The 22382-nt window shown below is 36.4% G+C and overlaps 2 protein-coding genes across 2 annotated transcripts in view; one reads left to right on the plus strand and one right to left on the minus strand.

Annotated features, from left to right (window-relative positions):
• The window catches only part of fhod3a (formin homology 2 domain containing 3a), a 96599-nt gene extending 94784 nt beyond the window's left edge, over positions 1–1815 (minus strand). The window contains exon 1 of the mRNA XM_059349607.1: positions 1281–1815. Coding sequence (XP_059205590.1) covers positions 1281–1445 — 165 coding nt within the window. The 5' untranslated portion in view covers positions 1446–1815. The remainder of the gene's footprint in view (positions 1–1280) is intronic.
• A 5547-nt stretch (positions 1816–7362) lies between these two features.
• On the plus strand, positions 7363–22325 carry LOC131984691 (sodium-dependent neutral amino acid transporter B(0)AT1-like). The gene is made up of 12 exons (XM_059349608.1): positions 7363–7561; positions 12311–12451; positions 13259–13396; positions 13973–14154; positions 15821–15931; positions 16448–16560; positions 17363–17491; positions 17576–17738; positions 18620–18824; positions 19716–19875; positions 20813–20975; positions 21837–22325. The coding sequence occupies exons 1-12, from the start codon at positions 7363–7365 to the stop codon at positions 22035–22037; spliced, it is 1905 nt and encodes a 634-aa protein (XP_059205591.1). The 3' UTR covers positions 22038–22325.
• Positions 22326–22382: the final 57 nt, after the last annotated feature.

The raw sequence follows: 22382 nt of genomic DNA on the forward strand, positions 1-22382 counted from the left end.
GGAACCAGAGACACACACACACACACACACACACACACACACTGTCACATATATCTGGTTGCACTGATGCAACCTTTGCACACCTGTCACTGTGACAGCGTGCAAAAAACATGTTGAAAAACAGGGAAAAAAAGGACTATTTACTTTTAGACAGGGGTGTATTCTTATTTTAAGCCACCTCAACAGAGAGGTCAAAGGTTAGAGTCTGCTTTAAGGTTTCTTGGAGCTGGTAGCATCCTTCTCAATGGCACTTCGGCAGCGCAAATGTATGCCAACATGGGATTAAATCAGGGTATTTAGTTTCCAAAACAAATGCGTAATGTTGCTGTGGGCTTTGAGGGAAACATTTGCAACCTTGTTTCAGACCTCAAGCTGGAGAGCCAATCAGTTGTGCTTGCATGTGTTCTCAAAATAGCCTCTGAATGGTGGGTATGGAAGTTTATTTGCAGTAGTCTTGAAGTGAAATACAGCAGTCTAAACAACCTCACGGAGCACTGATTTAAACCTCTGTAATCACAGTGTGTTTGAATTTAAACCAATATTAATAATTATTATATTATATATTATATATACTTGACTTGACAATCATAATAAAGCAAGTTACTGTTAGAATTTGACTGTAAATTGACAGCAAAGTCTTACAGTGTACACTACTGGTCAAAAGTTTTAGAACACACCAACTTTTCCAGAATTTAATTGAAAATGATGCAGTTTAATGTCTCAGTCTACTCTGAAATTAATGCACATTTGCAACATTTAAACTTCTTTATTGAGCATGATAGTGTTTTGAAAGTAAAAAAAAGATTCAAAATCACATTTTATGTTGAACTAAAGGACCAAAAAAAGACACAAAAGACACATAATGACTTAAAAAAGACACAAAAAGACACAAAATGACCAAAAAAAGACACAAAATGACTTAAAAAAGACACAAAATGACAAAAAAGACACCAAAATGACTTAAAAAAGACACAAAATAGACACAAAATGACTTAAAAAGAGATGAAAAGAAGACTCCATAGAGTTAAGTTGTTAACCCATTTCTTGTTCCCTGAAAAAGGCCTACTTGTATAATTCTGAAATGTACATTATCTTTCAGTTTTGGTTAAGCTTACCTTTTTTTATTTACCTCTGGCAGTTCACCACTTACCTTTGTACCCTTTCAAGCTGTTCATTTGACTTGAACTGCTTGAATTTCAATAAAAACTAGAAAAATTGTGGTGTTCTAAAACTTTTGCCCGGTAGTGTATATTAGTAGCAGCTGTTCATGTTACTCCTACCTTGTGCGGGGCTTTGAGGAGCCGGTGGACTCCTGCTAGCTGGTTGATCAGCGGGATATCCTCCCTGAAGGTGTACAGCGGAGGTCTGGTCGGTTCCGGAAAATTGGTGCTGTTGAACGGATCGGTGTCATCTAAGAACTGAACCCTGCAGACAAACGTGGCCATGGTGCATCCATGCAAGAGTCTCCTCTGAGAGGAGAGGGGGGCAGCCCGGTGGACTGGGACCTGCAGCAGATCCGGCTCCTCTCCTGGTAACGACAACAAACCACCGCGCGTCACCAAGCGGTTCTCCTGCGCGCAGCCGGTCCTCCCGCAGGACGAGGGGGGGTGAGAAGGTGCTGGAAGCCGGGGATGTGTCGCACAAGAGCCGGTCAAGTCTCTTATGTCGCCTCCTTGGTTTGGCTGCTGGTCGGAGTGTTATTCTCGGGGAGGCAGGTGGTCCAGAGGCAGCAGACTGACTGCAGCTTGTTGTGCAGAGTGAAGGATCAGCGCAGCTCGGGACAGCCGGTCTGCTGTCTGTCTGGGTCCCAGTAAATCCTCCTCCACCCCCCCTCCGGATCTATTTTCCTCTCTGCCTCATCTCTCCCTCCTCCCTTCAGATCACTACCTCTGGCTTAGCGCTGCTTCCCTATATAAAAAATGAACCGCACTAATCCTATATTAAAAAATAAATACATAGCCTATAAATAAACCATTAATATAAATGCAAAATAACTTAAAAGAGAAGGCAAAGCATACGCTTATAAAGTAATCACAAAGCAATAAGTCGAGTAAATCCCTCCACGACTTCAAAAACCAACTCAAAACCCACCTTTCAAAAGTTTACAATACCTGAACTCATAATCTGTATTTTGTGTTTGTGTGTATCTAATTTCCTGTCATGTTAAGCAACTTTGAGTACCTTTAAAAGCCCTATAAAAATGTAATGTATTATTATTATTATGGACGCCAGACTCTCGCCCAATGACAGCTGGGATAGGCTCCAGCCCCCCGCGACCCGATTGCGGATAAGCGGTTAATGGTAATGAATTATTATTATTATTATTATTATTATTATTATTATTATTATTATTATTATTATTATTATTATTATTATTATTAAATAAAATATATCGGTATTCACAAGGCTGCATAAGCATTGGCACAGTATTAGTCTTCAGTGATAGTTATTGAATTATTTAATAAATAAGCTTTTAACATAATGAAAACCAATACGTTCTTAAAACAAGCTTAAAGATAGATAAAGGGATGAATATTTGCTGTTAAGAGTTTTGCTGCAAGGTAAAGTGCAAACTTGTCCAATGCTGACCTCTTGTGGCTAACATAGTCTTTTTTTAGTTGAAAGTCACGTCTGACATTAGTGTTACAGTGCTTTTTTTGTGTTATAGTGCTTTTACTAAAGTAATAACTTCAATCATCATCAGTGGCAGTTCTAGACCAGTTTTACTGTGGGATTATATTTAAGATTATATTCAAGCATTCAAAACCTTTATTTTATCTTATTTAAAAATCTCATTTAAGTATATTTGGAAGATACAAATACATTGATTGAAACAATGAGACTTACCAACAAGAACAGTTATTTTTTGTACGAAAATTATATTTTTCATCTTTGTGCACAATTACTTTTTTTATTTTGAAAGTACAGTACAGTCAGAATGATCTTTTTTTAAATATACACAAGCTTTTATTGCTTTTATTGCAGTATGTGTAAAAAAACATACGAAAATAATGTTTTGAGAAAAGAGTTTACGAGATTAAAGTGGCAAATCCACGAGAAAAAAATGTGCAGATTTATGAGATTTAAAGTGGTGAATCTGGGAGAAAAAAGATGCCTTTTCCCACTTGTTTCTTATAAATATGCGACTTTTTTCGCACAGATTTGCCACTTTAAATCTCTTAAATCTGCAACTTTTTTTCTTGTAGATTTGCCACTTTAATCTAGTAAATTTGCAACTTTTTTCTCGAAATATTACCTGAAGTTACCAAGTATAGTTCTTTGCCTGATAAAGGGTTAAGGCTAGTGAACACTTCTGGGTATGCTTTGCCACAAGGGGGCACCGTTATCTCTGATCCTACTTTCATCTGATCCCAGGTTGAGCAGTAGGGACTTGGGGGGGTTATGAGCCATTCCAAGGCGTTTTACCGAGTACTGACCCGGCCCGACCCCACTCAGCTTCCAAGATCAGCATATTCAGGCTGGTATGAGCAAAGGTGCACACAGGTCTTTTATAGTTGTGAAATGCAACTACTGATACTAGTGATAATGAGTTAAGTGTCATTCGAGTTGGAGCTTATTTAGTGATTTAGACGCCTTTTATGTCTTTTATGTTGAAAGCAGGTCGTAGTACAGTCAGGCAGCACAACATTTCTGTCATTTCCACCAATCATTTGATTAAGTATAAAATAAAAATGGCTCATCTAAGTAGTATACAATAAACATATCTGCATTTTCTAACCCTAATCAAGTGGGTTTTTTCAGCCTTAACGTAGCAATTTCTTCACCACAGCGTTGTCAATCACACAATACACTGTAATAAATGATTCTGTAGTCATTTAATTTTACTTAATATATTTGATAAAATGTATTAAATATAAATGCGTCCTTGATTTTGAGGCAGTTGTTTAAGTAACTTCAATATAAAAATGTTTGAGATAGAATCTACTTATTCTGATCACATTAAATATAATCTTTATGTGTATGTAATTCTAAATCAAGAGAATTTTGAATGAATCCAACACAATAGAATTAGTCTGTTTTTAATTGACAGGCACTTCCTGTTAAGTTGTTATTAACTCAACTTGTAACGTAGTTAGATTTAATTAATAATATTGCGTGCAATCTGTTGCCACAATTTTATTGAGTAGCTATTGTTTATCTTTTTTAACAGTGTATTTTTAAAGAAGAACACGAAAAAATACACAGGGATCAGCCGGATCAGTTAACTAAGCAATTTGTTAACAATGCCACCGGCACTGTCAACTCTTATCGGCACATTTCTGTTTGGATGGAGCCACAGTGTGTTAGTGGTGTTATCTGCTGATGTGTTTAAAATTTCTGAAGTTCTGTAATTTAAGACAATATCTCTGAACACACTGGTGTATTTATAGTAGATGAAAACATGAGAAGAGAGAGAGGTTCACCCTCTAATCACAGGGTTTGAGTCCAGGCTCCTCCTGTCCACATGTCACAGTGTCCCTCAGCAAGACACTGAACCCCAACTGCTACTGATGGTGTTTGAATGAGAGTCTAATTAACCCATTGACGCCTAAAATGCCTGTAAAACCTCTGGGCAATTTTAAAATAAGCCCCTAAAACCTGAAGTTTTTCTGGAAATTCAACAGAAGTGTCAACGCTTCTACTAAATAATAGATTTTTCAGCCTCTGTAGCAGATAGAAATGAAATTAAAAAATTATTTGAGAGCTTATACAAATACTACAAAACGACGTATCTGCTTTCCAGGCTTCAATGGGTTAAAGTAAAATGACCATTTACTACATAACTAGGCGTGTGTCTCTGCACCATCTGTGTGTGTGAGTAACATCTATTGTGTCACATGTCATTCGATTGTTAATGGGAAAATCCGTAGAGTTGTTTGTTACCCTTAGAGGGCAGAAAGCCACTTCTTATAACACGAGATAGAAGAGAAAAACACTCCAGACCCCTTTTATAATAACATGCATCTGGTTGTAAAGTGAAGAGCAAAGTACAAAGGTTTCTTCACACACCCTGACAACCACTCACATGTTGTTTTATCTGGAGCTCAATCGCATTTTCTGGCATGGTTAAGAATTACCAGCAACACTGAAACACAGACTGGAGATTTTTTTTGCCCCTTTTGTGAAATCACAGCGACTACAGTCACAGTGACCTGAGGACATCTTAACCCTTTATAGGGCACTACTGGAAATTGAAAATGTCAACCTAAAGTGTTATTTGAGGATATTACAATAAGACTTTTTGCAAAATGTTTCATTTTTATATTGCAAATCGAGGTCAATTGAGTCATTTTTATTATTATATTTATTATAGTCTCTTCCCCACAGCAACCCTACAAGACAATAACACATAATTTGCATCCGTCACCACTTTATCTTTTACCTTTAAACTATTTATTATCTTTTTAGACTACTTATTACATATGCGTAATGTCTGAATGTCTTTTTTAAAGCACCTTATATATGAGAAGCACACGTAAAGTTAGTTTGTATACTTTTTTAATACAATAAAAGCGAGGAGACCTGTTATAGATGTCCGCTGAAGTTACCAAATATGGTTCTTTGCCTGATAAAGGGTTAATGATCAGCTGTGCAAAGTTTTGGACAACAGTAATGGGACATATTTTCTATAAGAATGCAGTGAAATAACCTTATCATACAGTTAGGATATAAGTACCACTAAGGATAGGAGGAGCAGCAATATGCATTTCAGCCACCTAAGAAAAGACAGACAGTGTATGTTGGATTTAGAATAGTTTTAACATAATTACCTTGCTGTTTAACTTTAAAAAGTGGGGACAGAAGCCGTTCTATCCTCTCGTCAAGGCCACCAATTACCATTGACAAGAACAGTAATTTTATAACACAGGTGTTGCTGCCTCGATCAGATAGTTTGCGTGTCATGTTGTGTGACTTTGGTAAATCAAAACTAGCCTTTTAAAACACCAAATTCTCACAATAACACAATTAATCCAACTGATTGAAGCAGCAGTAGACCAGCAACTCCCATGTTGAGTGAGGTGAAAAATGTGCATTTTTTTCAATGGAGCCTACACTGTAAAAAAAGAAAAAGTTGGGTGAACTCAAAATTTCAAGGCAACAAACTTCGATAAAATTTTAAGTTGGACAATTGGTTTTGTTTTTGAGTTTGCTGAACTTTGCTGAATTTCTCTGGCCCGATTGTAACGCCTTTATGAATGTCAGCTAATGTTGCGACCACAATTTTGAGTTAGCATTGATACGCTAATGGCTACTCTTGTAGCTGTAACAAGAAGCGCCGCTAGCATCACTTAGCCGCTAGCATCAGTTAGCCGCTAGCTTTCGCTAATGACCAAATTTCACAACAAAGAAATAAGAGTTATCAGAACTATTGTCCCTTGTTGTGAACCCCAACTTAAAGATATAAGTAACAACAACTCACCAACTTGTTTTTGAGCAGACAACTGGCTTCCTTTGTTGTACTAACTTACATTATTGCCCTAAATGTCAGTAATTTATATTTCCAAGTTTTACCAAATTAAATCACTGTTTTAGGCCAAAAAATACAAGCTGGCTTTTTTGCAGTGTGGTGGCTTTGACAAAATACATAAAGGCTTTAGTTCCCCCTCAAGTCAACTTAAACAGAGGTGTCGAACGGCAAAGTAGAGCAGTGAAAATATTCTTAATATGGCACTTCATATAATTAGGAGGGCATTTATTAAGGTGGCTAAAGCTTACTTGAAAATGATTGTCGTCTGCTCCTCCAAACTGCAAACTGGGGACATGCCAACTGCCATTCACCATAATAATAATAATAATAATAATAATAGATTAAAAGGTAATAGATTGACTGTGGATACCTCATACAACCCCTATATGAGTCTTGATGAGGTTTTGGTTTTTCATATAATATTCATGTGAGAGCAAATACTCCTGTCTGTTTTTTTTTTTTAAACTTCTGGGTTTCTTTGTAACAGTTGTTAATAGCTAACATCTATCATTGGTGCATATTTCAGTTAGGTCTAGTAACCTTTTGCTAGGAATGTAAAACTACTTGTGACGAAACGGACGAAACACAAAGGCCGATTGGTTCATGGTTAATAATTTATATTATATTATATATATTATTATATAATTGCCCCTGCATGCCCTGTCCAATTTTCCATCACACACACATTCAAACACAAGCTGTGCCGATTGGCAGGGATGTTTTATGATGGTGACACACAGGTCACATAGATGTTAGATGAGCAGGACAGATAATAGAACATGCTAGTTCCACCCATGGTCAGTGTCTGTGCAGCACGGAGGATCTCCCAGCTTTGATTGAGGAAGCCTGTCTCACATTTTGGATCTCTAAACTGGACTAACTCCACATACACCATGAGGCTGGTTCTTCCAAACCCTGGGCTTACAGAGAGGATCCCTTCTCACGGGGACCTGGAGAGGATGGAAACGGAGGAGGCAGGGGACAGGCCCAAATGGGACAACAAAGCCCAGTATCTGCTCACCTGTGTGGGCTTCTGTGTGGGACTAGGCAACGTCTGGAGGTTCCCTTACTTGTGTCAAAGCCATGGAGGAGGTAGGCTCTTCTCATCTGTAGCTTGAATGTAAAATAATGCATATAAACCATAGTGAAAAACTGTGTTTAAAATGAAATTAATTTCTTTAACATGTTGTCAGATAAATACACAGATTATAATAGTTTGTGTGTCTCAAGTGTTAACTAGGTAGCCCTAAAGAAGTAAGAAGTTTTGTTAGCATCATAGTCCATAATTCATCATAATTTGTTTTGGTTAGAGCAGTAGTTCTCAACCTTTTTGAGTCGCGACCCCCAATTTAACATGCATGTTGTCCGCGACCCCCGCTCACTGAACAGAATCTCACACGCACAGTTCAGGTCACCCAAAAAAGAAACAAAATGACCAACAAAAGTAAACAAATGACCAAAAAAGACACAAAATGACCAGAAAAGACACAAAATGCCAAAAAAAAGACACAAATTGACCAAAAAAAGACACAAAATGACCAAAAAAGACGAAAAATGACCAAGATAAGACACAAATTGACCAAAAAGGAAACAAAATGACCAAAAAAAGACACAAATTGACCAAAAAAGACCAAAAATGACCAAAAAAGAAACAAAATAACCCAAAAAAGAAAATACATTACCAAAAAAAGAAACAACATGACCAAAAAAGACACAAATTTACCAGAAAATGACAAAAACAAGACACAAAATGACCAGAAAAGACACAAAATGACTAAAAAAAACCCACAAAATGACTAAAAAAAGACATCAAGTGACCAAAAAGACAAAAACACATTAACACTTTAACACAGTGGAGACAGAGCTGACTTACAAAATGATTTGGTGACCCCCAGAAATCATCTCGCGACCCCAATTGGGGTCCCGACCCCAAGGTTGAGAATAGCTGGGTTAGAGGGATGTATTTTTTGTAGAAGGTGCTGTACACATCTTTCAGAACAAAATTCAGTCTGAGCCACAGGGAAACATTGAGGTGGCTGAGTCGACATTGCCGTGGCTAGTAGTGCTAGATGGGCTAACGTTGCTAATGGCGATATATTACCAACATCGTTATCGTTGCTAACAGCAATAACGGTGGCAACAGTCCTAATTAGGGTAAGCACACACTCAGCAGGGTAGGGCAAATATAAAACCTGAGGAAACATGTCCTAAACAAAGATACTCCATTATTGAAAGTGGCCCAATAAAACCATCACGCCTCATTATGAGCTCAATATCTGCACTTAAAGTGATTTAAGTTAAATATTAACTCATAGAGGTGAATGGATTTTGCTGTATAAAGTTAATTTTACAGCGAAGAACCACTGATGCGTTTAGCTGATTTAAATGGTAATTAAATGATTTTTGTATTTTATTACTATTAGTTTAAACGTGTTAAGCCTGGGAGTTTTCACTAGTATATTGGAAAACTGGTTTGTGAATTGTAAAAGAAGTGTTTTGCAGATGCATTGAACTTTACCTCTTGGCTGTGAAGGCCATGACTACATGTAAACAAAAACATGGCCTTGTTCTGATATCACCATCACTTATCAGACAAACCAGCATATCTCAAGTTGGCTAACACTAAAAAATCAGCCAGATTAGCACAGGTGCCAGTACAATGCAAACAGGAATTAAATTGTAATCCGTTACTTTTTGTTCAGGAAATAAATCACAATTTTCATAAAACTTTATTACCTTTTAACAAGTCATTGGTCCTCAAAATGGGGTATAGAGGTACAGGAAGGGACATGCAATCTTAAATAGTATCCCTGCACTCATGTATACCCTCTAGTGTTCAGCAAAAGAATAAAGAAAAAAGTTGCAGATTTTTGAGATTTAAAGTGGCAAATCTGCGTGAAAAAAGTTGCAGATTTACGAGAAAAAAGTGGAAAAAAACAACTTTTTTCTCCCAGATTCACCACTTTAACCCTTAATAGGGCACTCATTGAAATAATTGCAAATTCCAAATTTCAACCCTAGAGAATATTGGAGGATATTACATACAGCCCGAATGTGTAAAAAAAAAAACATACGAAAATAATATTTTGAGAAAAAAGTTTACGAGATTAAAGTGGCAAATCTACGAGGAAAAAAAGCGAAGATTTATGAGATTTAAAGTGGTGAATCTGGGAGAGAAAAGTAGTTGTTTTCCCACTTTTTTCTCTTAAATCTGCGACATTTTTCGCGCAGATCTGCCACTTTAAATCTCGTAAATCTGCAACTTTTTTCTTGTAGATTTGCCACTTTAATCCAGTAAATCTGCAACTTTTTTCTCGAAATATTACCTGAAGTTACCAAATATAGTTCTTTGCCTGATAAAGGGTTAAACTACAGTACCTAGATCTTTGATATAGCTATCATACGAAGGCTATTGTACATGGGACCAGCTGAGAGGAAACACCCTCTTATCTTGAACTTGTAGTGAACCTTCAAGCAATAGAAGATAAGAAAGATAAGCTAAAAAAAGACCTTCTACAGGTGGATATCCGTTTTTCCGACCATCTCTGAGCCACTGGTGTCAAGGTAAAGCCTAAGCTGCATATTAACCACTGCAGAGTGGCTAACAGCCCGTAAAACTACTGACACCTTTAAACCTCATAGACCACAACATGTCACAATGACACAACTCCTCCTCCAGAATTTTAAATGATTATTTATTATAATTTTCAAAAGTTTTTCCATACGTTTCCCATATCAGCTGCAAGATGTCTTGGATGTTTTTTATCTGAAAAAATCCTGATAGCAGAATGAACCTTGAGCCGAGCCTGCTCCATCAGCATTGTCATGCTTGATAATGAAAACAATAAAAACTCCTGTCAGTACCTTTTGTTTGTTGCCATTACACTGTAAATGTAGTCATTTCACATGAAGCTCCTATAGATTAACCCTCTATGGCAGCTGTTCTCAACCTTGGGGTCAGGACCCCAATTGGGGTCGCGAGATGATTTCTGAGGGTCGCCAAATCATTTTGGAAGTCAGCTCTGTCTCCACTGTGTTAAAGTGTTCATGTGTTAATGTCTTTTTGTCTTTTTGGTCACTTAATGTCTTTTTGTGGTAATTTTGAGGGTTTTTTTTGGTAATTTTGTGTTATTTTTAGTCATTTTGTGTCTTTTCTGGTCATTTTGTGTCTTGTTTTTGTCATTTTGTGGTCAATTTGTGTGTTTTTTGGTAATTTTGTTTCCTTTTTGGTCATTTTGTGTCTTTTTTTAGTCATTTTGTGTCTTTTTTTGGTATTTTTTTTTCTTTTTGGGTTATTTTGTTTCTTTTTTGTCATTTTTGGTCAATTTGTGTCTTTTTTTGGTCAATTTGTGTCCTTTTTTGGTCATTTTGTGTCTTTTTTTTGGTAATTTTGTGTCTTTTCTGGTCATTTTGTGTCTTTTCTGGTCATTTGTTTACTTTTTTTGGTCATTTTGTTTATTTTTTGGGTGATCTGAACTGTGCATGTGAGATTGTGTTCAGTGAGCGGGGGTCACGGACAACATGCATGTTAAATTGGGGGTCGCGACTCAAAAAGGTTGAGAACTACTGCACTATGGTACACATTATGATGCCAGTTAGGAAGAGAATGTTTGGAGTGTTTTTTTGTCTTAAAATAGACTAAATAAACATAATCTGAAGAAATGGTATATATATTTAAAGTTTCTGGGGTTTGTTGCCTGTTGCCATGTGTCAATTATAAAACTAAATTGCATGAAACTATCGAAAATGAAGGTTTACTCACTTATTAGTAGGATTTTTTTTCCAGATGGAAAAGGGCAACAAAATGATGTTTTGAGTGCTTTTTTGTGGTGCAAAATGGCAAAGCTGTTTCCTTTGGAAAAGTCTGCAAAGAAGGGTTTCAATATGGCCTCCTGGAGGTCATGTGTCAAATTAAAGCATTGGTAGTGGTTCCCTAGACTCTTCCCTCTTTTTAAAAGTATCACATCACTGAAAAACATACACTGTAGAAATTTGACAGGCCAAAAATGGGAATGTTGCCTGAGGGCAACACCGTACTATAAAGCAGTAGTTCTCAACCTTTTTGAGTCGCGACCCCCAATTTAACATGCATGTTGTCCGCGACCCCCACTCACTGAACAGAATCTCACACGCACAGTTCAGATCACCCAAAAAAATAAACAAAATGACCAAAAAAAGCAAACAAAATGACCAAGAAGAAACAAAATGACCAAAAAAGACTCAAAATGACCAAGAAGAAACAAAATGACAAAAAAAAGACTCAAAATGACCAAAAAAGACACAAAATGACCAGAAAAGACACAAAATGACCAAAAAAAGACTCAAAATTACCAAAAAAAGACACAAAATTACCCAAAAAGAAAAAAATTACCAAAAAAGACACAAAATGACTAAAAAAAAAGACACAAAATGACCAAAAAAAGGAAACAAAATTACCAAAAAAGACACAAATTGACCAGAAAATGATCAAAAAAAGACACAAAATGACCAAAAAAAGACACAAAATTACCAAAAAGACTAAAACGCATGAACACTTTAACACAGTGGAGACAGAGCTGACTTCCAAAATGATTTGGCGACCCCCAGCAATCATCTCGGGACCCCAATTGGGGTCCCGACCCCAAGGTTGAGAATAGCTACTATAGAGGGCTAATAACTGTATAAAATTAATTTGTGCCCAATTAATAACTGTATATTAAATACATAATGTCGACAGTGGAAGATAATGAGGTAGAAATGATTGACTGCTGACTGTGGCGGTATTGTAATGAATATCTAATGTTCCAATGATAACACATAGTTACAGTAAGCAAGTTAACAAGCACATCTCTATGTCTCCAGGTGCTTTTATGATCCCTTTTCTTATCCTGCTCGTCCTGGAGGGGATCCCGCTGTTGTACCTGGAGTTTGCCATCGGCCAACGCCTTAGAAAAGGCAGCGTAGGGGTTTGGTCAGCAATTAACCCCTACTTGACTGGAGTTGGTGAGTGCACACTGTAAAAAAGTCAATTTGTATTTTTTGGCCTAAAACAGTGATTTAAGTTGATAAAACTTGGAAATATAAATTATTGACATTTAGGGCAATAATGTAAGTTAGCACAACAAAGGAAGCCAGTTGTCTGCTCAAAAACAAGTTTGTGAGTTGTTGTCACTTATATCTTTAAGTTGGGGTTCAAAACAAGGGACAATAGTTCTGATAACTCTTATTTCTTTGTTGAGAAATGCGGGAAAGCGGTGAAATTCGGTCATTAGCGAAAGCTAGCGGCTAACTGATGCTAGCAGCTAACTGATGCTAGCCGTGCTGCTTGTTACAGCTACAAGAGTAGCCATTAGCGTATCAATGCTAACTCAAAATTGTGGTAGCAACATTAGCTGACATTTCATAGCGGCATTACAATCGTTCCAATTCAGTACATTGCAGAAGTTAGCAGAAGTAAGGATTAAAAGTTATTACAATGTAAAATAAAATTATAAGTTAGTACAACTTACAGTTGAGTTGACAAAAATCTGAATTCAGAGTTGAGCAAACTCAAAAACAAAACTTAAAATATTTAGTTTAATTGTCCAACTTAAAATTTTATCGAAGTTTGTTGCCTTGAAATATTGAGTTCACCCAACTTTTCTTTTTTTGCAGTGCATGCGTGAGTGATTTTAAGTCAGACATGAAAGCTTTTCTTGAAATATTGTCGTCTGGTCTTGAGTTAAGATTTTGGATAGTCTTAGCCAGCATGTAGGATTCATAATTAATGTCTGAGGTGCAAAATCCGTTGCTTTTCCCCTTCTGTTGCAGGTATTGCGTCTATGATTGTATCATTCTTAGTGGGGATGTACTACAACACCATCATCGCCTGGGTGATGTGGTACTTCTTCAACTCTTTCCAGAGCCCCCTACCATGGAGCCAATGTCCTCTCAATGATAATCTTACAGGTACTGTATGGCACCATCTGTCTTTTTTTCAACATGATCTCACAGAAATCCGTGAAATAGCCATGGATTTCTCTTAACTCAAAATCCATAGAATAGCCACGGATTCGCTCACAATGCAAGTTAATGACAGTCATATCCCGTGGCTATTCCAACATACAAAGTGATTATGTACATTCACTGAGTGAATATTTAGAAAATAAAACATATATTTCTCGCTAGAAATGTGATCAAAATCCATTTTTATGCAGAAACTAAGTAAAAATATTGATTTTTCACTAAAAATGAGAGAACTGTCCGCCATGTTTTTTGTTCTGACCGCCGAAACCTTGAAAGTCACGTGACTTGGAACAAACCAATAGCCACGGGATATGACTGTCTTTAACTTTCATTGTAGCGAAATCCGTGTCAGTTTCACGGAAATTTGAGTGATTCCGTGACTATTCCACGGATTTTGAGTTAAGCGAAATCCGTGGCTATTTCACGGATTTCTGTGAGACCAGGTTGGTCTTTTTTTTGTCTTCAATTTTAGTTGAGCATTTTCAAATCCACTCACTTTGATTTAACCCCCTCCTGTAGACCTCGTGTCAGAATGCAAACGCAGCTCTCCAGTGGACTACTTCTGGTACAGAGAGACCTTGAACACCTCACAGACTATAGAAGAGGCTGGAGGTTTGCAGTGGTGGATGGTGTTGTGTTTGGCTGCTGCTTGGATTGTACTCTATTGTTGCTGTATTAGAGGGATTGAGACTACAGGCAAGGTAGGCCAATGCCACATAGATTCCTAAAACCACGTATCAACAGTATATTTCTCTATATCAGTAGTTCTCAACCTTTTTCAGTCGCGACCCCCAATTTAACATGCATGTTGTCTGCGACCCCCACTCACTGAACAGAATCTCCTCGCACAGTTCAGATCATACAAACTCAGTTGATACGACGTATTTTGGACAAATAATGAAGCAGACAACAACTAAAAACAGTCAGCTTCAAGCCAGAGACTCCTTGTACAGAAATAACTTGCTACTTTGGCATTTGTCAGAAAAGACACAAAATTACCCAAAAAAGAACCAAATTGACCACAAAATGATCAAAAAAAGACACAAATTGACCAAAAAAGACACAAAATGACTAAAAAGACACGAAATGACTAAAAAAGACACAAACTGACCACAAAATGGTAAAAAAAAAAAAAGGACACAAAATGACAAAAAAAAGACACAAAATGACAACAACAAAAAAAAGACATTAAATGGACAAAAAGACTAAAACACATTAACACATGAACACTTTAACACAGTGGAGACAGAGCTGACTTCCAAAATGATTTGGCGACCCCCAGAAATCATCTTGAGACCCCAATTGGGGTCCCGACCCCAAGGTTGAGAACAGCTGCTCTATATGATACTACAACATAGTGCATGCTACAGGCCATGCACATCCATGATTGGTATGTCCTTTGTCCGGTTTGCTACACCTGGGAGGTCAGGGGGTTTAACTTTTTGCATACTGTGAATGATGGGAAAATTCCATTAACCCTTTATCAGGCAAAGAACTATATTTGGTAACTTCAGGTAATATTTTGAGAAAAAAGCTGCAAATTTACTAGAAACTAAAAAGCAACTTTTTTCTCCCAGATTCACCACTTTAAATCTCATAAATCTTCGCATTTTTTTCTCGTACATTTGCCACTTTAATCTCGTAAACTTTTTTCTCAAAATATTATTTTCATATGTTTTTTTTACACATTCTGGCAGTATGTAATATCCTCCAATATTCTCTAGGGTTGAAATTTGGAAATTGCAATTATTTCAATGAGTGCCCTATTAAGGGTTAAAGTGGTGAATCTGGGAGAAAGAAGTTGTTTTTTCCCACTTTTTTCTCGTAAATCTGCAACTTTTTTTGCGCAGATTTGCCACTTTAAATCTCTTAAATCTGCGACTTTTCTTCTTGTAGATTTGCCACTTTAATCTAGTAAATTTGCAACTTTTTTCTCAAAATATTACCTGAAGTTACCAAATATAGTTCTTTGCCTGATAAAGGGTTAAGTGTTGACCCAATAATACTCATCCCCTGGAAATGTTACACCTGAAGGGAATGAAGCTCTAACTTTATTATCATTTATACCTTTTTCCCCTGCTATGACAAAAAAATATCTGCAATTAAAAAGGTCTATTAGCAACATATACCGCATTCACGTTTTATGGTTCAGACCACAATAATGAGCATGCAATGATTGGGAAATTCTGACTGTGACTATATCACACAAATGGGATTGCCCATTTATTTCCCAACTCCACCTTGATATTGGGAGTAGTTGCAATTCATGTTGGTTTCTACCATAAACCATATCAGTTACTCAAATGATAATGTTGTTTTATAATGGTACAAGTTGCTCCTTTAAGACTTCTCTTTCCTGTCTCTCAGGCTGTGTACATCACCTCCACTCTGCCATACTTGGTCCTCACCATCTTCCTCATCAGAGGACTGACTCTGAAAGGATCTGTAGATGGAATCAAGTTCCTCTTCACACCAGATGTTAGTATCGTAGCATCATTTCACTAAATTATCGCTGCCATTGTAGATGCAGTTTCTTCCCAAAATAGAGTGTTTCTCTGAAGGAAAATGCAGTGAGCCAGCCGGTGTGATCAATCAAAGCCTTTAGTTACGTGTACTCGGAGAGAGTCTCAGCCATTCCTCTCGACAAAGTAAACTTTCTTCCTTATATACAAAATTTCAGTCTTACATGATCAAAGAAGACGAGGAAGTTACAGGTGAAATCGCGTCTTAATGTGATTAACATACATGATCCAGACATTACAGAGTAGTGAGAGAAACTTCAAAGAAACAATAGAAAGTGGATCAGATACTTGCCATGCAATACACATTGTAATCCCCTGCAGTTAGCGTTGTCTGCCCATTTGTCCATGAGACAGGATTTAATTAAATGTTGTGTAAATGTTTATTGTTTAAATATCAAGAATCTAATACTATTTTTCCACACCATTAGCATGGAAGACATAACTCTCTGCTGATGATATTATCAATTTCTAGCTAGACGAATTGATGAACCCAGCAACTTGGTTGGACGCAGGAGCCCAAGTCTTCTACTCCTTCTCCCTGGCCTTTGGAGGTCTCATCTCATTCTCCAGCTACAACCCCATTCAGTAAGTCAATGTTAAGTCTAAATGGAGATAAACAGAATAAAGTACCATGAGATATTCATACTCTATTCATACGCATTATCTTTCTCTTTGCATTGCACTGCAAAAAAAGAAAAGTTGGGTGAACTCAAAATTTAAAGGCAACAAACTTCGATAAAAGCTCATTTAACTGCTGTTTTAAAATTCTAATTCACACACAAATACACTCTTTTAACATGTTCATTTTTGTTTTTAATTGTTTTTGTTATTGTCATTATAACTTGTTGATGTTATACATTTGTTTTTTCTATTATCAGTTTATTACTTTCTAATAACTATGAAATTTTAGGTGGAGGCTTTAAATAAATAAGCCCATCTGGGTTTTCTGCCTCTCCCTGCACTTTACATTATATGTTATTTTTGTCATTTTACGTAATTCTAACTGTGCAAATAAAATAAAACCTAAAAACCTAAAACCTAAACCATCAGTTAGCTGCTAGCATCAGTTAGCCGCTAGCATCAGTTAGCCGCTAGCTTTCGCTAATGACCAAATTTCACCACAAAGAAATAAGAGTTAGCAGAACTATTGTCCCTTGTTGTGAACCCCAACTGAAAGATATAAGTAACAACAACTCACAAACTTGTTTTTGAGCAGACAACTGGCTTCCTTTGTTGTGCTAACTTACATTATTGCCCTAAATGTCAATAATTTATATTTCCAAGTTTTACCAACTTAAATCACTGTTTTAGGCCAAAAAATACAAGTCGGCTTTTTTGCAGTGTGTGTAATTAAACTTTAAAAATCAATTTTTACCTTTTTTTCTAGCAATAATTGTGAGCAAGATGCTGTTATCATCTCCATTATTAATGGCTGTACTTCAGTCTATGCTGCCACCGTCATCTACTCCATCATTGGCTTTCGGGCGACAGAGCAGTTTGACGCCTGCCTGAATGAGTAGGTGCATGGAACGCTACCACAATTAATTTGAATTAATCCACAATTTTTTAGTCACTCATGTACCTAAATTTCCTCTTTCAGAAACATCATGATGCTGCTAAATGCGTTCGAGCTGAGTGAGGGAAGCATCACTGAGAGCAACTATGATGAAATGCTGTACAAGCTTAACAGCACCATCTCAGGGTCAGAGGTCATTCAGGGGCTGGACCTCAGCACCTGCAACCTGAGGACTTTTCTCAGTGATGTATGGTTTTATTTGGAGGCATCATTATAATTGTATTCCTTTCACAGTGAATAATATAAGTCCCTTATAGTCTGGACGGAATTGTCCAAAAAGTGAAAGTGAGGAGCATTTATGGGTACAAGTCGGGAACTGGCCTACTTTACTTATTTCAAGGGTGCTGAATAAAAAAAAAATGGTTCCCAAGCGAAATTTTTGAGTTTTTGACCTTCTCATTTGCATATCAAAATGGCGGCCGTTGGTTGTTGGACCATTGTCCCTTAGTTTTTTTGTAAATAGGCAATCAAAGATGAGGAAATTAAGTTTCTAGATCTATAGTCTCGGGTCAGAGCAAGGATATAGTGGAGGCTCAGTGTCTTTTTTATGGATATATATATATATATATATATGCAAAATACCAACTTTTAAGGTGAAATTAAGCATTATTTGTGTCATTTTTTAAGGCCAACATAAATATTCATTCAATATCACTTTTAAATGTTCCAGTTGGTATTTTGCATATATATATATATATATATATATATATACATAAAAAAAGACACTGAGCCTCCACTATATCCTTGCTCTGACCCTAGACTATAGATCTAGAAACTTAATTTCCTCATCTTGATTGCCTACTTACAAAAAAACTAAGGGGAAATGGTCCAACGACTGAGCAAGATGGGCAATTTGGTGGCCATTTGATACAAATTAGAAGGTCAAAAACTCAAAATTTCGCTTGGGAACCATTTTTTTTGGACTCAGCACCCTTGAGATATGTAAGGTAGGCCGGTTCCTGACTTGTACCCATAAATGCTCCTCACTTCTTATAGAAGGCCTTTATTCTGAAATCCGTCTAGACTACAGTATTAAGTGTAGCTGCTGATTATGTGCTTGTTTTCCAGGGAGTGGAGGGAACGGGTCTGGCCTTTATTGTGTTCACAGAGGCCATCACCAAGATGCCTGTTTCTCCACTCTGGTCCGTCCTCTTTTTCATCATGCTCTTCTGTCTCGGGCTTTCCACCATGTTTGGAAGTGTAGAGGGAGTTGTTGTTCCTCTGCAGGACCTTAATATCTTTCCCAAGAAGTGTCCTAAAGAAGTGCTCTCTGGTAAAGGATCCTAGACACTCGTGTCTGCTCACAGTACATACACTGTAAAAATGATTAGGGTGGTTTGACTTAAAAACTTAAGTTGAATTGCTGCCTTAAAAACATGAGTAAACCTAACTTCAAGACAAGTGTTATTTCAACTCATAAAGTAAAGTAAGACAAGTAGTTTAATTAATTAATGATCATTTATTATTTAAACTTGATACTCTGAGTTTAAACAACTAACTATATTACATTGCCTAATGAAGAAAACTTGCATTCTCTTGTCAAAGAAAGTTACAATTCCATACCATGTCAACTCACATTTTCAAGTCAAGATAACAACCTACACTGAAAAAAGAAATAGTTGAACCTACTTAATTGAATTGTTTCATTTGGTAACACCTAAATGAATTAAGTTCTTTCAAATTAATTTAAAATCAAATGTGTTAATCTAACTTATTAAATTAATTTGAAAGAACTTAATTCATTTAGGTGTTACCAAATGAAACAATTCAATTAATTTGGTTCTTTTTTCAGTGTATATTCATACCACTTACATTTTAAAGTTGTTTCTACTCGTGTTTTTAAGGCAGCAATTCAACTTAAGTTTTCAAATTAAGTAGACTAATGTTTTTAAGTTTAAATCTTATCTCATCTAATAATGGCAGGTTCACCAGTTTCCTTAAAGATCACACTTAAACTTAATTTACATCTAACTGAAGTGACCTGCAAACCTGAGTTTTAATGATGATAACTCATAAAGTTGAGTTAAAAATGAATGACTCAAGTTATGTGGAAGTAAATTGTAGAAAGAAGTTATTATGACTAATTGATCAGATCCTTTTTTACAGTGTACTGTACGTTTCTACAGTTTAATAATGGCTAACTGTGAACTGTTTTTGATTTTAGGAATCGTATGCCTCTCATCCTTCTTGATTGCCCTCATCTTCTCTCTGCGGTCTGGTAACTACTGGTTAGCACTCTTTGATGCCTACGCAGGCTCCATCCCTCTGCTCATTATTGCCTTCTGCGAGATGACAGGTGTAGTCTACCTGTACGGAATAGATAGGTAAGTGTTTTTTAAAACTCAAACAGGAGATTGCTAAGCCTATTTTGCCATAATGATGATCTATAATACAGTTATTGTGTTTATGTATGTGCCATTATACGTCTTAAATCAAGTTTTATTAATAAAATGTTACAACATAACTCTTAAAGTCTTAAACCTGCATTCTTCCTCATGACCAGCAGGGGGCTCAAGTGATAGTCAATTGTATATTTATTATATACAATATTTATATATTTATTATCAGTAAACATTTTCCTAATGAGTTTGTGGTCTAAATTGCTAGTTTCAAGCCTTCTCCAATACAGCATGATGTTAATTTAGTAAATTATGGTCCCATTTAAAGTAAAATAGATAATAAAGCAGGGTATGCTTTAGAGTGGTGCTACCAACTGTAGGACCTGATAATGTAATTAATTCCCGATCATGTAATAACCCGATAATGTAATAAAAATCTGCACTTTAGTCCATTGAAAATGGTATAAAACCTGATAATGTAATAAAGTGCAGCTGTGTAGCTGTAACAAGCAGCACCGCTAGCATCAGTTAGCCGCTAGCATCAGTTAGCCGCTAGCATCAGTTAGCCGCTAGCTTTCGCTAATGACCAAATTTCACAACAAAGAAATAAGAGTTATCAGAACTATTGTCCCTTGTTTTGAACCCCAACTTAAAGATATAAGTAACAACAACTCACCAACTTGTTTTTGAGCAGACAACTGGCTTCCTTTGTTGTGCTAACTTACATTATTGCCCTAAATGTCAATAATTTATATTTCCAAGTTTTACCAAATTAAATCACTGTTTTAGGCCAAAAAATACAAGTTGGCTTTTTTGCAGTGCACTGCCTAATAATTGTCAGTATAGAAGTTCAAAACATTTTTTGATCTTATCATTGTGGATATATGCCAAATACTTAAAACACTCTGTGTTATTTCAACAGGTTTAATGAAGATATTGAGTTCATGATTGGTCACAAACCGAACATCTTCTGGCAGGCCACATGGAGAGTGATTAGCCCTTTGATTGTTTTGGTCATCTTTGTGTTTTACTTTGTCACCAAAGTCAGCGCCACGCTGACATACAAAACCTGGAATCCAAGCTCGGTATGTTTCACAAACACTTCACTGGTAATAGTCTAGATGGAATTGTCCAAAAAGTGAAAGTGAGGAGCATTTATGGGTACAAGTCAGGAACCGGCCTACTTTACTTATTTCAAGGGTGCTGAATCCAAAAAAAAAATGGTTCCCGAGCGAAATTTTGAGTTTTTGACCTTCTCATTTGCATATCAAAATGGCGGCCAAATTGCCCATCTTGCTCAGTTGTTGGACCATTTTCCCCAAGTTTTTTTGTAAGTAGGCAATCAAAGATGAGGAAATTAAGTTTCTAGATCTATAGTCTAGGGTCAGAGCAAGGATATAGTGGAGGCTCAGTGTCTTTTTTATCTATATTTATATATATATGCAAAACACCAACTTTTAAGGTGAAATTAAACATTATTTGTGTCATTTTTTAAGGCCGACATAAATATTCAATCACTTTTAAATGTTCCAGTTGGTATTTTGCATATATATATATACATAAAAAGACACTGAGCCTCCACTATATCCTTGCTCTGACCCTAGACTATAGATCCAGAAACTTAATTTCCTCATCTTGATTGCCTACTTACAAAAAAACTAAGGGGAAATGGTCCAACAACTGAGCAAGATGGGCAATTTGGTGGCCATTTGATATGCAAATTAGAAGGTCAAAAACTCAAAATTTCACTTGGTAACCATTTTTTTTGGATTCCCTTGAAATATGTAAGGTAGGCCGGTTCCTGACTTGTACCCATAAATGCTCCTCACTTCTTATAGAAGGCCTTTATTCTGAAATCCGTCTAGACTATAACTACATTCCTCCAGTTCATAACTTTTTTTTTAAATTTCTACAATTTTTAAATGTTTTCCTTGTCTGGTTTACAGATAAACTTCCCGGTTTTGGAGGAGTTACCCTATCCCAGCTGGGTCTACGTATTTATCTTCCTCCTGGCTGGACTTCCTAGTCTTATGATCCCAGGATTTGCTTTGTACAAATTATTCCAAAGATGCTGCTGCAAAAAAAACACCAATAAAGAAGAGCTCAACACTGTTTCTGCCAAAGTCAACATGTATGACACTAAGTAGATTGACAAGTGAATTGCACAGATTAAATGAGACACTTGACATATAGTATTAGTGCATGAGGAATCGACACTTTTAAATTTGAGGCCAGTGCAATAATGATTATTTATTTCACGGTTGGGTTTGCTTTTGTTTTCTTAAGAGAAAATTGAGCTATTTGATTTTGAGAGTAACATTCTGTATTTTCTTTATTGACAATGTGTTAATAAAAGTTTGTAGAATCAATGTAGATGTTCATGAAGATTATTATAATTGTATATTTTGTGGAAATATGAATAAACACTGAGATATTCTACACTAACATTGATTTTATTTTATTTTCATTATCCTATCCTGATATCCTACAAA

This window comes from Centropristis striata, chromosome 14, assembly GCF_030273125.1.
Source record: "Centropristis striata isolate RG_2023a ecotype Rhode Island chromosome 14, C.striata_1.0, whole genome shotgun sequence".
NCBI lineage: Eukaryota > Metazoa > Chordata > Actinopteri > Perciformes > Serranidae > Centropristis > Centropristis striata.

Excerpts from the sequence above, each read along its gene's own strand:
- LOC131984691 (XM_059349608.1), top strand. The coding sequence starts at position 7,363 with ATGAGGCTGGTTCTTCCAAACCCTGGGCTTACAGAGAGGATCCCTTCT. Across the intron at positions 14,155-15,820 it reads GGATTGAGACTACAGGCAAG|GCTGTGTACATCACCTCCAC; the intron begins GTAGGCCAATGC and ends CCTGTCTCTCAG. Across the intron at positions 16,561-17,362 it reads TCCAGCTACAACCCCATTCA|CAATAATTGTGAGCAAGATG; the intron begins GTAAGTCAATGT and ends CTTTTTTTCTAG.